The following is a 16736-nucleotide window of genomic DNA, read 5'->3' as shown; positions in this document are numbered from 1 at the left end:
AGGATGCAATGGCAGAAAAAAAATGTTCCACTCACATAATCCTCCAGCATGGGTACCATCACTTGTATTGCAAATATAACACGATAGTTTTACTCTTTGTACAATAATATAACGGCAAGTTCCTTGAAATGGGAGGAAGTGATATCGATACTTCAAAGGTTGTAGATATGAAGGCAAGACATTATCAAATCAGCCCTACAGACGACATGCAAATTAATGGGGCATTGCTGTTATGCTACTCCTGTCGCGATGCACAATGCAACATAACGGTCGCCTATACGTACAACTCTGATATTGATGGACGGTACACACACATGAAAGCCTATACGAGGAACGCTCACAGGATCAAACGCCATTTCAGCATCAAAAGCGATTGAGTGATTGAAATCGCTTCAAGTGATAATTGCATTTTTTCTGCAGTAATACTTTAATGGTTCTCCCTGTATGTGGACTAAAGCTGTAGTGTACTCTGTTTTGTGAACTTTGGCTAAACTTGACGTCAACCCGCGGGCCTGTGTATACTTGTGGTCAGAAGTTAAGCAACTAGTTTAATGTCAGTCACTTAGTGTATTGGGAAATCATTTTCAGATTATTGCATACGTTCCAGGATTTGATGCGTTTGTAATCACGATAATGTACGCCTGCCTTTGAATCGTACTGATGCATAAGTAAATACAAATGTTTCTCGGGCACGTTTCTCTCAAACAGTAAGGAGGTAGAACTTTGTTAATCCATTTATAGAAAATAAAAGGGGTGAATAAGGAAAAGTCTTCAGTTTTTACAACCAAGAAACAACCCACCCCACACACCCCACACCAAACACACCACGCCACGCCACGCCACGCCACGCCACGCCACACCATTCCACATACACCACAAGACGCCACGCCACGCCACGCCACGCCACACACTACACTACACTACACTACACTACACTACACTACACTACACTACACTACACTACACTACACTACACTACACTACACTACACTACACTACACTACACACCACAAACATCACTCACAAAATAGGGCACACATTGAATTCGTCTCTTTAATACAATGTCAGTTGTCAAGCATGGAGTTTTTAAATGACGCGGGAAATTTGAACAATATTTGTTTGGGGCAATCAAAATAACTGACCTTCAAGTTTTAAACTAGTGACGCACAGATGCGCGAGTTTTAATGTATTCATTTTTATAACTGAAATTAGTTACATTTTCATGAAAAGGTTATTTTACTTCCGCGTATTCTTTTACATTTTTCCACATGAATTTTCAAATTCATACTGCAAAATTTTGAATAGGCTTATCCGTGAACTAAGTAAATGTACCCTTGTAGAATTCCGACTATATACGCACATGTTTGTGAATCACTGTCATATAATGAACAGGTAAAATTATGCTGTATAGTATACATACATGTGTCTGCTCTGATTGGTGACTCATATAAACAAATATATACTTCTGTCTGCGGAAATTAGTCATTAGTTGGTTATAAAAGGTTAGGGTTTTTGAAGCGTAGCGGTTAGTGCGTTCACTCGCCACACATACGACCTTGTTCGATTCCCACTGCCGTCAATGTCACTATTTGTCTCATGTACAGTCGCAGAAGCACATGCGACCCCAAACAGTATCCCTACCTCATCACATAACTAACCTTACGCGATAGATGACAACTTTGATTAACGTATTGATTCTTTGTTTTGTACCGACAAACCCCAATTTAAACCACACCGGTCGAAATGTTGTATTAGGAAATTGCTGTACCGTGTAGGGTTACGTTTTAAGCGCCAATCCTTTTACAGCGGTCTGTTAACTGTCACTGAAATATGAAACCATAAACGCATCTCCCCATGGCGCTTCATAGAAAGTGCATTTTAGAACGCATTTTACTCTCACTACATGGATGAGACGATATGGTTATTAGAAATGTGAAAACAACAATGTATTACGTTTCCCCTGGAATTAGATTTCGTAAACAGCGTCATGACTCGATGGTTCTTAACCCAATAGCCTTGTTTGTGCAACTTACTTATAATTGCGTAGTTGCTGAACTAGTTGACGCTTTTTTTTATTATGCCTCAAGCTTTGGTGTTGAGACTCTTTTTGAGTTGTATTTTTAGGATTTTACTTTACACTGCAGTAGATATTGCCCGTCTTGTTGACCTCGCTAAGGATTCCTTCGACGCTCTCATCCATACCAGCCACCATCAAAGCATTCTCGTCCCCGACATCGAATATAACTCACTCGGAACAGAAATGATCGATTCTCATGGAAATTCTAATCAAAAATTGAATTGTTCAGCGTTCCAGATATACGTCTCACTCAATTTCACGCCCTTTCAGCGCCTGCCTGTCTCCATAAAAAAATATGAAGTGGCGAAGTTTGTTCACATCGATGCGTCGCCATCTTCAGGGAACTCACAGTACTGATCGTGCTAAACATGCATCCCTGTTAACAAGAAGAACCAATCAAGTGAACGCACTCGACAGCTTGAGACCCGGACTAATGGCGACAAAGTAGAAAAAAGTACCCATTCGGAAGTCTTACAGAGATGAAAATGAGACGTTTACCAACACGAAGTGCTCACGTAATGAGAGAGTTCACGTCCTCCACGAACTACCACAATTAGACACAGATCGTGTCAAACAAGCATGCGAGAGCTTGATTCATTAAAAGCGCGTGTATCATTGAAAGTGGGAAAACAACAATATGGTGAAACCTGATTATTTTATTTCGTATTTTTAGTAACTACGACATATCCATGTTTGTGTTTTTATATTCATGTTTGTGTCCATAAAAGATTCATATATCTTATCCTTACTTATGAAAACAGGTTTTTCGCGAAACGGGTGAACAGGTGCTTCAGCGAGTAAGATTTATTAACGAAACAGTGGCCATTCCAGATGACGGCACGTGTTCACGAAGCGAGTGAGCATGGCCTACAGCGTCTAAGATAACGACACAGTGGCCATTCCAGATGAAGGCATGTGTTCATTAAGCGAGTGAGCATGGCCTACAGCGTCTAAGATAACGACGCATTGACCATTCCAGATGACGGCACGTGTTCACGAAGCGAGTGAACATGGCCTACAGCGTCTAAGATAACGACACAGTGGCCATTCCAGATGAAGGCACGTGTTGACGAAGCGAGTGAGCATGGCCTACAGCGTCTAAGATAACGATACAGTGACCATTCCAGATGACGGCACGTGTTCATTAAGCGAGTGAACATTGCCTACAGCGTCTAAGATAACGACACATTGACCATTCCAGATGGCGGCACGTGTTCACGAAGCGAGTGAGCATTGCCTACAGCGTTTAAGATAACGATACAGTGACCATTCCAGATGACAGCACGTGTTCACGAAGCAAGTGAGCATGGTCTACAGCGTCTGGGATAACGACACATTGACCATTCCAGATGACAGCACGTGTTCACGAAGCGAGTGAGCAAGGCCTACAGCGTCTAAGATAACGACGCAGTGGCCATTCCAGATGATAGCACGTGTTCACGAAGTGAGTGAACATGGCCTACAGCGAATAACATAACGACACAGTGACCATTCCAGATGATAGCACGTGTTCGCGAAGCGAGTGAACATGGCCTGCAGCGTCTAAGATAACGACACAGTGACCATTCCAGATGACGGCACGTGTTCACGAATTGAGTGAGCATGGCCTACAGCGTCTAAGATAACGATACAGTGACCATTCAATATCTCAGAACGTGTTCACGAAGCGAGTGAGCATGTCCAATGCTTAATGTGCATGACGTAATATTATTGATAACGCATTGAACCCGAATAGCTAGGATTGTTTGGACTCTCCAGAAGCTTTGTAAAAATGTTTATAGCCCAGGGGTAGATCAATGTGTGGGTACAGAGATTATTATATTTATCTGAACTAGTAAAGGAAGGCAGAGATTCTGACCAACAACAAATACATTTTCTGTTCTCTTTTACCTGATACATTTGGAAAGCAATAATAAGAGTGTCACCTTCTTAGGAATCAGCTGCCATTTAGGCATTTAGCTTCATCTTTATTGACTCTACATGTAATTATGATCCTGGTCAAATTTGGTATGTTATGCTGGTGAGTGAGTGAGATTTGACTCGTTTTGAACAGTATTTCAGTTATGTCACGTCGTATCAGCTGGGTGTGTTGAAATGTCCAAGGTGATGCAGGCCCAGACTAATACTAGCACGAGTAGATTTCGGTTTCGGTGTGTTTGTTGTTTAACGCCGCACTCAGCAATATTCCATCTATACGCCAAACTGTCGTCATGTCCTAGTTTATCTTGCAATGACGTTTTTTTCAAATTTATCTTATTCGTTATACTTAGAATTAGTCACAGCTACTTCTGAATTTAAGTTGACACACTGCAAGCATTTGATCCCAATTCGACATTATTTAATCCATAAAAAACAAGATCACACCTACACCTTCCTTAAAACTATATTATCAGACAATAAGTCTATTTACGAAAAGGACATTGTCAAATTATGGAAATTCATGATTGGAACCGATTGCATGTTTAAACACTAACTAGATTAAATTCGTTACCAAAGTTTGGTATGTCAACTGGTTAAGTAACCATGGTACCACCAGACCTGTTATTGATCTTGGAGATTTCAACCAACCCTAATTAAGGTCGCAGGTGACGTAAATCATCAATAGCTGTCAGTCTGGTCACAAAGGTCCTTGATAGAATTCTGTGCAATTGGTCGACGGCGTCTTGAGGTTCATTGCTCGTAAAATTTACATCACAATACCCAAATTAAATCACCAAATTGTATGATGCCCATGTCTATATCATTGTCGATTGAAACATTATCGCATTAACGTTCCAAGCGACCTTCTTTATTTGTACCTCGTGCATAATTTCCATCGATCAAGCGTCCTGTATTATCAGGACGGTGACATGGTTGTCTTTGACTAGGGTTTGGGAACCGAGTCGTCTAAGCCGCTATCGCTAAATGTGGGTTTGAATCCCGGTTCCCCCGATTATGTTTCGAGATTTGTCAGCACCATACCCGTGCTCGTTGTAAACGTCTGCATCACTGTGGCCTTTCCTCACACAGCTGACACACCGTGATATAACTTTCAAAACCGCGTTAAACCTTTGTCACACACTAAATTTGACCGTGCAGGTGCTTTGGGAAGCCGTGTTGCAGTTTTTTAACTGAAAAAAAAACAGGTTTGGTGGTAAAGAAGTCAAAATATTCAAAAAAGCGACTATACGTAACTATTATCACTGCGAATGCTTGATCGGTCGATCAGATGGATAGACAAGCACATAGCGCTGACATTATCAAGTTGCACTATAAACGGACAGACATTCTCTATTCTGTGTCTGAATTTTGAGTGGTGTATTATTTACGGTTTGCTGTAAGATATCATATTTACCTATTTACCGTCAAAATGGAAACAAAAAAAGCCCGGCGTACTATAGTACAAATTACAACTGACAAACCACTTTCGTAGGTGCACCTGTCCGGCGACATAGAATAAACATTTCCAAATATGGAACAAGAATTCCACGAGCACGTGCAAGTCATGCGAGGCATGATTGTCTCTGACAATTAAACTTGATAGTTTTGCAGCGAAATTGATTAAGTATTCGCTTAATTATTTTGGTAATTCATAATCCGCTTGATATGTGTTTACACTTTATACGCCATGAAAATCAGCACAATAAGAGAACATCTAGTGTCCTCACCGGCTGTCGTTGATCCATGCATACATTCACTGCTATTTTGCCCATTGCGGCCAATGAACAGATAACACGTATTTAGAGAGCAACTATTTAATTTTCAGAGGAGGGGAATGGATTTAGATGCGTGATCAACATTGTTTTTAACGGCATGCAGTTCAATTATTTGTTCTTACGTAAGCAGGTGCTCTATTATTATTTTTGTAAATGCATAAAAATAACTGTTTTCTTTGGACACTTGTCTGCAGGAAAAAGACACATTATATTATCATGCAATGCGCAGCAGATGTGAAACACAATTCAGTAGAACAGGGGCATTTTAAGACACACACACACACACACACGAATCAAATGGTTGCTCTCTCATGTTGCTCAATGATGCCATATAAATTGTCATGACGTGTTTCCTTATGAAGATCAACTTTATTTTCAGCGAGGGTAATTTAAACACACACAGGGTAAACGTTCCTGACAAGTGATATTTGATCGATAACAGTGCTTCTATTTCTTCTGTTGCTTATGTAACACTTTATTCTATGAGACAATGTGATGGATAAACTGTCACTATGGTAACGAGAACTTATCCCGTGGCTACATCGACGAACCAATACTATCATTTACTGAAACACCTAGACAACAGGTCTAATGTAGGGTCTGTGTGGGTGTAACTGTAAACATTGTTTTTACAATGTTCGTCTTCAGTTATGTCTTCAAGTTTTTCAATTAAAAGGATGTTGACAATATATTCTCATCTTTGTTGTTTTTGTTTATGGTTGTTTCTGTCTGTTGTGTAACATCTGGATCAAACAATCCGGTGATTGACATCATGAGCATCGATCTATGCAATTGGGATACGATGACATACATCAACCAAGTCAACAAACCCGATCCCGTTAATCGCTTCTTAGGCTTAGGTGCTAACCCAGATCTTCAAGGGGATATATTCTCAACGACTCCAACATGTCCACTAAAAAAACGTTTTCAGGAGAAGCATTGATGGATGAAACAATATACCCCGTTTTAATTCATAGTTACTTGACCATAGTTTTAATGGACGGTTTAATCTTACTACAAGTGTGCCGAGTTTGTGCCACAATAAAGAGTGAGTCAGTGAGTTTGGAGTGACGCTGATTAGAGCATTATTCTTGTTATATAAAGGCCCAAAGTGATGCAGGTCTCAGACGTTCACCAAATCCGTGAAACCCACGAGCACGGGTATGGTTATGACAAACCTAGAACCATAAACGGGACGAATCGGGAATCGCACTCTCAATCATAGGTTCTGGGTGCCCTAGGCTGACTAGTTCGTTAACAGAAAGTCATATTGCAGTTCTGTTTGTTTTGACATTTCATAAACATTTACAATTGCTCATTTGCGACCGTCACATCCTTGATGAATGACGTCAGTGTTGCTAAATGTCATAGTTCGGCTGGTGTAGACTGTGGGTGGTCAGGCTCGGTGGTTTGATTGTGTCATCGTACTCCGTGGATTGATGCTCATGATGTCCATCACTGGATTGTCTGGTCCAGAATCGATTATTTCCAGACTGCCGTTATATACCATTTTCTTTTATCAAGCTAATTATCTAAACCGCCAGACACCTATAATTGTGGGTTCGAATCCCGGTTCGCCCCGATTATGTTTCTAGGATTGTCAACACCATTTCCATGCTCGTGGGTTTCACCGAAGTGGTAAACGTCTGAGACCTGCATCACTTCGGGCTTTCCTCCCACATTAAGCTGACACGCCGCGATATAACTGCAATCCTGATAAAAGCGCCGTTAAACCCAACTCACTCACTCACTAATTGTGTATACTTGTACACAGGATTTAATTAACGCATTCCAAAATATATTAATAACATTCGTTCAATATATACAACAATGTGAGCCCGGGTAATGATTTCATACCCATCGAGTACATAATCCAATGATTAGATTATTGATGTGTCGGTATTTTTTACCTACGTTCAAGACAGGGGTCACCAAACATTCCCAATCCCTAACCACACGTGGCCGAACAGACTTAAACTTCTTAAATTCCTTTTCTCTAGCTGCCCACCACCTTTGTCAATACACATTTGTGTGGTAATTTCATTAGCAAGGCAACGAGTGTTTACAAATGAGGTTAAATGGAGTACTAGATTCATGGAATCCGACGTGGTCGTACCAAATTGCATCCACTAACTTCATCAGGAAATAATTGCATAGATTGACCAATAAAATAATCTCAGTGTTTGCTAAAAATATCTTTATGGTTTCTATTCATAGAACATTGAAAGGTGGAAGTAAATGTGTCATCTTTCTTCCGTTATTCTGCGGGACAGGAAATGGATGATGCATTTCCTTTGCTTACTTTTCAGTCCAGTTTACAAGAGACGCATAGGCTACAACATATATCTATGGAATACCGGAAGGGACATTGTCACGCTGTCTCGATTCGCATCTTCGGGAATAACGTTTTAGAGAAGTGACTATGGTTTGTACACTGCTTTTAGAAAGATTACAGTAACATCACGGCTAGGGACACGGGCAATGGCGTTATCAGAAATTTATAGTTTATTTACTACAAGTGAAGTACGAAATTGTTTTATGAAATACTGGTATCATGCATTATCACGCAATTTAAGGGAAAAGGTTCAAATTGATTAATATTTCTTATAACGTAAATATGCACCGATTGTCTTAAATCAGTTGACTGTTCGCAACAGCTAGTGTTTGTATAAAAGTGGCAACGCATCTTACATTCCGTCTCGGTGAGCCCAAAGTGAATCAAGCCCTGGACGTTAAACAGACTGGTGAAATCTACGAGCACAACAGAGTGATGACAGGCCAACGATCACTATGTGTTTCGAACCTATGATCAGCGGATCCTGGTGGCTAAGGTACGTAACTGCACATCGGATTACCAGGCCATTTTTATATATGGTTATGACCTTCACTTTCAAATGTCAATTAACATCTGTCATATATCTGTATACGATGTTATTGTTCGTGGAAATATAAACTGACCCGCAAAAGAAATGTCACGTTAGGAAAATATTTCATGAATGTTTCCCATTGAAGAACAATGCATTTTGGGAAGGTGTCTCGTTTTTGACATTAGTCTGTATCTAAATTTAATGATTACGACTAACAAGTACCACAAATAAGGATAATAGATCGCCAAACGGCTTAAAAGTAGCTAAACAAACGACCATGGTACAAACTACCGAATGCTTTCCATGAAAATTAAACTTCACTTGCGTTTCCTTGTAACTTTTCTGATAAACGGCAACCCACTACGTGGATCCAACCTTCTTGTATCGATACCAGCGCAATGCCAAAACGAAGAATCAGAGAAACCAGACTTTAGGAAGACTCCATGCGGTTTGTGGGTGACCTGGTATCGTTGCTGTAATCTTTATATGTCTCTCACGTGGACATTAAAAGCATTGGCAACCCTTCATGCAGCCTGGCGTCGTCCTTAAGCCTGGTTTCTCTGATTCTTCGTAAGTCTTGGCATGGCGCCGGTATGATACAAGAATGTTAGTGACGCTTCTTTTGTGGTCCAGTAGATCTCCTCTAAGCTGGTGATTGAATAATAACATCACTTTCTAATCAGCGGTATGTGTTTCTTGTGCATTGCATATGGAACATCTGATAATACAGAATGTATACCCATGCTTATTCATATGAAGCGGTAAACTTCAATGTATCTGGCGAACGTTAAGCGTCCTCAAAGGACGACATGGTATAATACGAAATACAATAATTATTCCATTCAATCTGGAAGTTTACATAAGTATCGAGCTGTACACTGCCATGTACAAGCATCTGGCGAACGTTAAGCGTCCTCTAGAGAGGACATGATTTTGTGCGTACTACAATTCAATTCCATCTGGTAGTTCACATTAGCGTGTGGTATAATAATGCTGCTCAAATATTTGTCAACAATCAGCTGATCATTCAAGCTTAAAATTTCTTAAAATGACATAATTGACTATGTGCGACCCATCCCGTGGAGATTACGGGTATAAATACAATACAATCACGTGTTAGTATCTGTCGCTCACGTGTTAAGAGTTTAATCTAGCGTTATCTTATATATCCCAAAAAGATAATATATTTTCAAGATTTGTCAGTACCAATTGTATTAACCCCGCGGGGATTCCTGTTGTAATAGGTCCCCAGCAACCTATGTTTATCATGTGCTTATCCAACCCTGAATAAGTTTCATCTGCTACAATCTGGAAATTATGAAATATTGCAAACGAAACTATGTGAATTTGTGCAGGAGGTTTACGATGATATGTTGAAGTTAACTGTGTATATTCATGAAAATATCATATATATGGACAAGTGGCCTTCATACGAAATAAAGATTTGACTTGACTATTCAATTCATGCAAAACAATATCATAATGCTGAAAGACCCTTGTCAGGATTGTCAACTACAACACTAATTTACTTGGAACAGATGGCAATCCTTAATTCAAGTAATGCTAGTATAGTAGTTTAATAGAGAAATTACATTGCCTCTGCCCAAACCTTCCAGACATGATAAATTCTATTATGGCAAATTCTGTTTGTTGATATCAGTTAGCATTAGCGCTCTATGTCTTCAAGCAAGAACTGGAGAGCTCTGTCTGGCTGTATACAAGATGGTGACGTTGTCATAGACGCAGATAATGCTAGGATAATGTTACGAAGACAAAACCGAAGATATTAGTCAATGTCGAAAAGGTAGAATGTTAAGAGAAACGAAATAGTTTTTGAGCTCGGAAGCTAATACGCCATCTGAACACTTTTCCTGAGGATAGATACCAAGAACAGTTTCATATTTACTTGAGGCACGAATTATGATCAGGTGCTGTGGTGATTCCGGTTCAGAATGGGTCCCCGGTACCTCACTCTGAGATTGGCAGCTGGTGGTCATCCTCTGAGAACTGTATCTGGTGTCAACCTCTGTGAAGCGTACCCCGATGGCGTACATCGTTACTCATATTTGTCTTGTTCCGACTTGATTATTTACAGGTCGCCCTGATGTAGCTAGAATATTGCTGCTTCTGGCGTTTAGCAACATTCAGTCGATCACTATATATGATTAGCTGCTGTGGTCGATGTACAAACACAATATTCTCATCTTCTCCAGAATGGCTTGAAGGACTGAGTCGATGAGTTTCGTGGATGTCGATGACCATAAGGGGTTTATGTTCGATAAGGAAATAGAAATTTTGATTCTTAAAAAGTTGACTTTTTCATAAACTTTAAACGTTTACATAAACATTAAGGCAAAGAAAAAATGTATCCATGATCAATAATGTCACTCTGTTACACAAATGAACATGTTTATTATTATTAGATCATGTCATATAAGTTCGCATTATCATACTTGACACTCACATACTCAAAGAAGGTGTTATATTTCGTTAAAAAATAATCACATACGAGGGGTGGCTGAATAGTTCTAAGCCTAACTACGAAGGATGTTTAGCACACACTGACAGTTTGAATGTATGAAGTACAATACTTTCCATGCCTGTAGGTTGCATTTGGACCTTGTACACAATCAGGTTTGTTGGTTGGTTGTATTCCTGCTATTTGACGGCGCTCTGTAAATAATCGAGTCTGGACCAGACAGTCAATTGAGTGACATCATGAACATCGATCCACGCAATCGGCATCTATGACATGCATCAACCATGTCAGCGAGCCTGACCACCCGATCCCGTTAGTCGCCTTTTACGACAAGCATAGTCGCCTAATATGGGTTGCTGAAGACCTATTCTACCCCGGACCTTCACGGGTCGTACACAACCAGGCAACATATTTCTGCAGGTATCAAAGTAACTGGGTATGCACAATCGCGTTGTCATCAAGTAACTCAACAGCCAGACATGGTTTCAACAAGAAACCGAGGGGAAGAGGGAGCCCAGAAGATTATCAAGGATCAAGAAGACCTTCAACTGCCAGCAACAAGGAAATGTTGATGTAATATTCGATATGATTACTGGTGATCGACTCACCACCTGTCACTTAGCCAATACAGTAGACATATATCGTGAGAGAGTTGAGAACATTCTGAGAAATGACATGACGCTGGGTTCCAAGGCTTGTGAAGCCTGGTCAGAAACGCTTCAGGTTTATCATCTCTCATGAGGTACGTCGTTTTGAAGCAGATACAGCTGGTTTTGTTGAGCGGTTTGTTACTATGGATGAGTCTTGGGTTCACCACTATCAGCCAAAGACTAAACATCAGTCAAAGCAGTGGAAACATCTAACGTCTTCGGTCACTTCGGTTTTCTGTGATTCCAAAGGAATACTTCTGATGAACCACCTCCCTAAAGTTCAGATCATTAATTGTCAGTATTATTCTAATCTGCTTTGGCAATTACGTGACTATCGTGGGTGGGTGTTGTTGCAACAGAACGATAGATATGTTAGCCATAAGGCTGCAACGCATGACTGGTGCTTTGAACTCACTGAACACCAGATTTGGCAACGTCAGATTCCCAACTCTTCCCAAACCTGAAGAAATAAATTGTCTGTCAAGTATTATGCAACTACTGGTGACGTGACTGCTGTGGAGTATACCACCGGGATGAAGCCTTCTACACCACCAGGATGAAGCCTTCTACACCACTGGGGTGAAGCCTTCTACACCACCGGGATGAAGCCTTCTACACCACTGGGATGCCGCCTTCTACACCACCGGGATGAAGTCTTCTACATCACTGGGATGAAGCCTTCTACACCACTGGGATGAAGCCTTCTACACCACCGGGATGATGCCTTCTACACCACTGGGATGAAGCCTTCTACACCACTGGGATGAAGCCTTCTACACCACCGGGATGAAGCCTTCTACACCACCGGGATGAAGCCTTCTACACCACTGGGATGAAGCCTTCTACACCACTGGGGTGAAGCCTTCTACACCACCGGGATGAAGCCTTCTACACCACTGGGATGAAGCCTTCTACACCACCGGGATGAAGTCTTCTACATCACTGGGATGAAGCCTTCTACACCACTGGGATGAAGCCTTCTACACCACCGGGATGAGGCCTTCTACACCACTGGGGTGAAGCCTTCTACACCACTGGGATGAAGCCTTCTACACCACCGGGATGAAGCCTTCTACACCACCGGGATGAAGCCTTCTACACCACTGGGATGAAGCCTTCTACACCACTGGGATGAAGCCTTCTACACCACTGGGATGAAGCCTTCTACACCACCGGGGAACAGGCATTCCAGCATCGTTTGCAGAAAAGGGGATTATGTATATTTGGAAACTCCGACAACGCAGTCCATCACTGTTGGACTCAAACTGTTCAGCCAGTCCTCGTAACTATGGAATATGTACTTAACCACTTAAATATATAAGAACTTTATTATCAACTTCCAACGTCTTCGTGTAACGATGACACTCATAATCCAAACATGACCACCCATCCATTAAGTCGCCTCTTACAACAAGCATAGTTTGACGGGAACCAATTCTAACACCCCACCCCACCCCCCACCCCACCCCCCACCCCACCCCCACGGCGGCACTCAATTCATAAATTCTCTAAATTGTCAACTTCCAAAAGTAAAGCATGGATGTTGAAATTTAAAACCGCATGGGTAATATCTCAGTCATGTAGCTGTACTAGCAAACACTTATTTACATAATGTGATTTTTTTAAGAATTCACACCTTTCGATTAAGTATCACGATAATGGAGAAAAATTATTAATGTCAACTTATTTATTAGGAGGAACACAAACAGGTGTCCTGTTGGACCTAATGGAGGAGTAAGTATGTACATTTACTCCGAAACGCTGTGCTCTTCATAATAAAGTAGTTGACATCCATAAATCCTCTTCCTCATTTGCATCACATCCAGGCGGCCTGTAAATAGTCGAGTGTAGAGCAGACAAACCATTGATTCATATTATGAGCAACCCCCTACGCCGACCGGGAACGATGACACGATGACACGATGACAACCAAGTCACAGAACCTGACCACCTTTAAGCCACCAAGGTAGACATTCACAAGTTCGTCTTATCGTGGCTTCCAATTTTATAGTACACAGACATACAATTTAACTACTAGGGCTGGGGCGGTTAACTCGGGTACTCGGATCGGGTGGGTCCCGAGTAGGACCCGGGTACGCACAGGTCTACCCGGACCCATGGTTAGTCACGTGATATATTGTTTGATGACAAAAACTCAATATAGCTCAGTGGTCACACCACAAGTCTCTAATGTTCGCATTTCTTTCTGACGATGCACACATTCCTTTTGACTTATATATGTCTGAGTAAAGATAAAGCTTCTGTCAACGTCAGTGTACTGATCGTTTGATACATGTATCTTAATAGTTTTGGCCAGTGCTGCGATAAAACAATTCCCAATCAGACATTTTGTTTCCAACTCTTGAAACCTGCAGTGGGTACCCGGGTAGAAAATTGGACTCGTCCCAGCCCTATGAAGTACGTAACAATTGACACAATAAACTTGAGGTAACCAACGTCATTTGATCAAATATGAAATGGGTCCTTGATCAAAAAGCAGCACAGGTACAAAAAGGTGGTGCATGCCGACATTTTACTGCACTTACCTGTGGCAATCTTGTGGACGTGAGGATTTCCAGAAAGTTCAATAGGTTTTGTCTTGTCAGGCATAATGTATGGTTCCGGTGGAAAATGGCCTTAACACTTTAACAACAACGATGATTCATCTAGGAAAGTAGAATGTAAATCCAAGGTTTCGCAATACCACACTTGGACTAAATGCTGGCCATCTGTGAGAAGCCGCTACACCACAAAGTTCCCTCTCAAGCATTAACGCACCACCAGGTGCGCTGCCTCAGCCCAAGACGGACACGTGATTATAACACAGCACGGTACAGTCCGCGATAGACCAGCTCTTACACCAGCGATGGTTTGGAGACGGAGTCCCTCAGCTTCACTGGTCTATGGCACAATCAAATCCGCGTCTTCCGCTGGCACAGGCCTCTTCACACAGGCTTGTCAATTACCCCAGTCTCTATTGGACGATCAACAGCTTGCCAAGCCCAGTAGCTGGAAAGAAATAAAGTCCTGATTTTCTCAACCACTATAGAGTATGATTGCTCGACGATTTACAGGCACATGTCATGTCACTTGTATCGATTTCCCAGTTTGGTTATCGATTGATTGCTGGGTCCTAGGTGTAAACAACGACCAAAATGAAAGTCATTTTTCTCTTAACCTAGAGATCTGGCTTCTTTACTTCCTGGTTTTTGTTTTGAAGGATGAGTTATTCTTACTTGCTGAGACGAATTGCCACAACGTTTTACTGATTGCCTTAAGGAAAATTAAATTCTCGTTCCATTACGTTCCCTTTCAGTAATTAAATGTTCTTTGTGTAAAGCTAATATCATAGGATGATTTCTTTGAAAGAAAAGATCCTGTAATTATCGTTTGAGGCAAGATATTCGAAACCGATTTTTGTCCATCAAGGTCTGTATATTGATATTCAGAGAGTGTACTTTAGACCTGACATTTTATGCGAAAGATTAAAATAGTTTTATGCAATGTGGAGATTTGTCATCGATTTAATCTGGCATGTAAACATGCATGCTCTTAATGCGCCAGGGGACAATGTTAGCTCTCGTGTAGTTTATAACATTAATCGCACAAGTGGAAACCGCCTTGAGTAGGATAAATGATATTAAGTACATCAATATATTGAGTCCATGAAAGGTGTTAGACTTGCAGTGTCGTGGAATGGTGATTTGGGAAGCGTAACCGAGACTTATAACCAGTCTTGTTTCTCATCAACTCCCGACATTAAAGTTCAGATTGAACCTCTGTGTTTTTTTGGTATAAATTGCCGTTGATTTTGTTTCCGTTGAAAGAGATTCGTACCACTTGCAGTTTACTAAAAACAGGGCATATCATATTCCGAAATGTCGTTGTAGTAATACAAACATTTCATAGAAACGGACTGTGCGTCCGCCTGTGCCTGTCCTTTCGTGTGTCCCGAAAATATTCCAGGAACAGAAACTCGAAAATTGTAAGTTTCACATTTACGAAATATGATGCACACCAGAAGCTGTACATGTACTTGTGCATGTTGTGTTTCTTGTTTCCTCAACGTCGTTACCTTTTTCGGTTTCGTCGGATGCAAGTTTAAACTTTGTGTCTGTGAGGTAGAGGCTGTCGTTTCCGAAGCAGAGCTCATAAACTGTTACGGTTATGTTCATGGAGTGCAGTACGCTCATTCAGCATAAGCTGTAAATGTATCTTTTGCATTATTGTTTCCCACATATTTGTTCTATTATTCTTTTCATGGTTACAAGTTTGGACAATCTCTGGAACTGAGTTTGGATGTACTGACTGTTGTTTTCAGGAGCAGAACTCCGAAAATATTTAGGCCTCATTTACTAAACTTTGTACGTTCATTCATCTTAAATGGTAGTTTTTACCTATTGTTATTCTGGTTTCCGAATTTGTTCCATGGATACTCGTCTTGAATGCGAAATTTGGTTGTGGAAGTGGCTGTCGTTTCAGATGAAATCTGAAAACTGTTTGGATTTAGTATATCGTAGTTTGTTTGTTGTTCAACGCCGCACTCAGCATTGTTCCAGCTATATGACGGCACTGTAAATAATCGAGTCTGGACAAGACAATCCAGTGATTGACACCATGAGCATCGATACACGCATTTGGGATACGATGACATGCATCAATAAGTCAGCGAGCCTGACCACCCTATCCCGTTACTCGCTTCTTACGACAAGCATAGTCGCCTCTTACGGCAAACATGGGTTGCTGAAGACCTATTCTAACCCAGATCTTCACGGGTATTGTATATCGGAGTGGTTCTACATTTAATAGATCTTTAACAGATTCATACTTCCATACATTAGATTGTTGCGGCGTTGCCTTTGAAAGCAATTCTGGCTTTACCAGCTTACATACAAAACAATTACATGTAGTTGCTGAGAAACTGGAGGTGAATATAGACGACAATGTCTTCTTGTTGAAAACAATCAA

General features: G+C 41.0%; 1 protein-coding gene across 1 annotated transcript in view; it reads right to left on the bottom strand.

Annotated features, from left to right (window-relative positions):
* The window catches only part of LOC139468083 (synaptotagmin-15-like), a 115365-nt gene extending 100705 nt beyond the window's left edge, over positions 1–14660 (bottom strand). The window contains exon 1 of the mRNA XM_071249797.1: positions 14315–14660. Coding sequence (XP_071105898.1) covers positions 14315–14378 — 64 coding nt within the window. The 5' untranslated portion in view covers positions 14379–14660. The remainder of the gene's footprint in view (positions 1–14314) is intronic.
* Between the last annotated feature and the right edge of the window lie 2076 nt (positions 14661–16736).

Source organism: Haliotis cracherodii, unplaced genomic scaffold, assembly GCF_022045235.1.
Source record: "Haliotis cracherodii isolate W230 unplaced genomic scaffold, xgHalCrac1.p SCAF_2, whole genome shotgun sequence".
Taxonomy (NCBI): domain Eukaryota; kingdom Metazoa; phylum Mollusca; class Gastropoda; order Lepetellida; family Haliotidae; genus Haliotis; species Haliotis cracherodii.
This window is presented reverse-complemented; position numbering and strand designations above follow the sequence as displayed.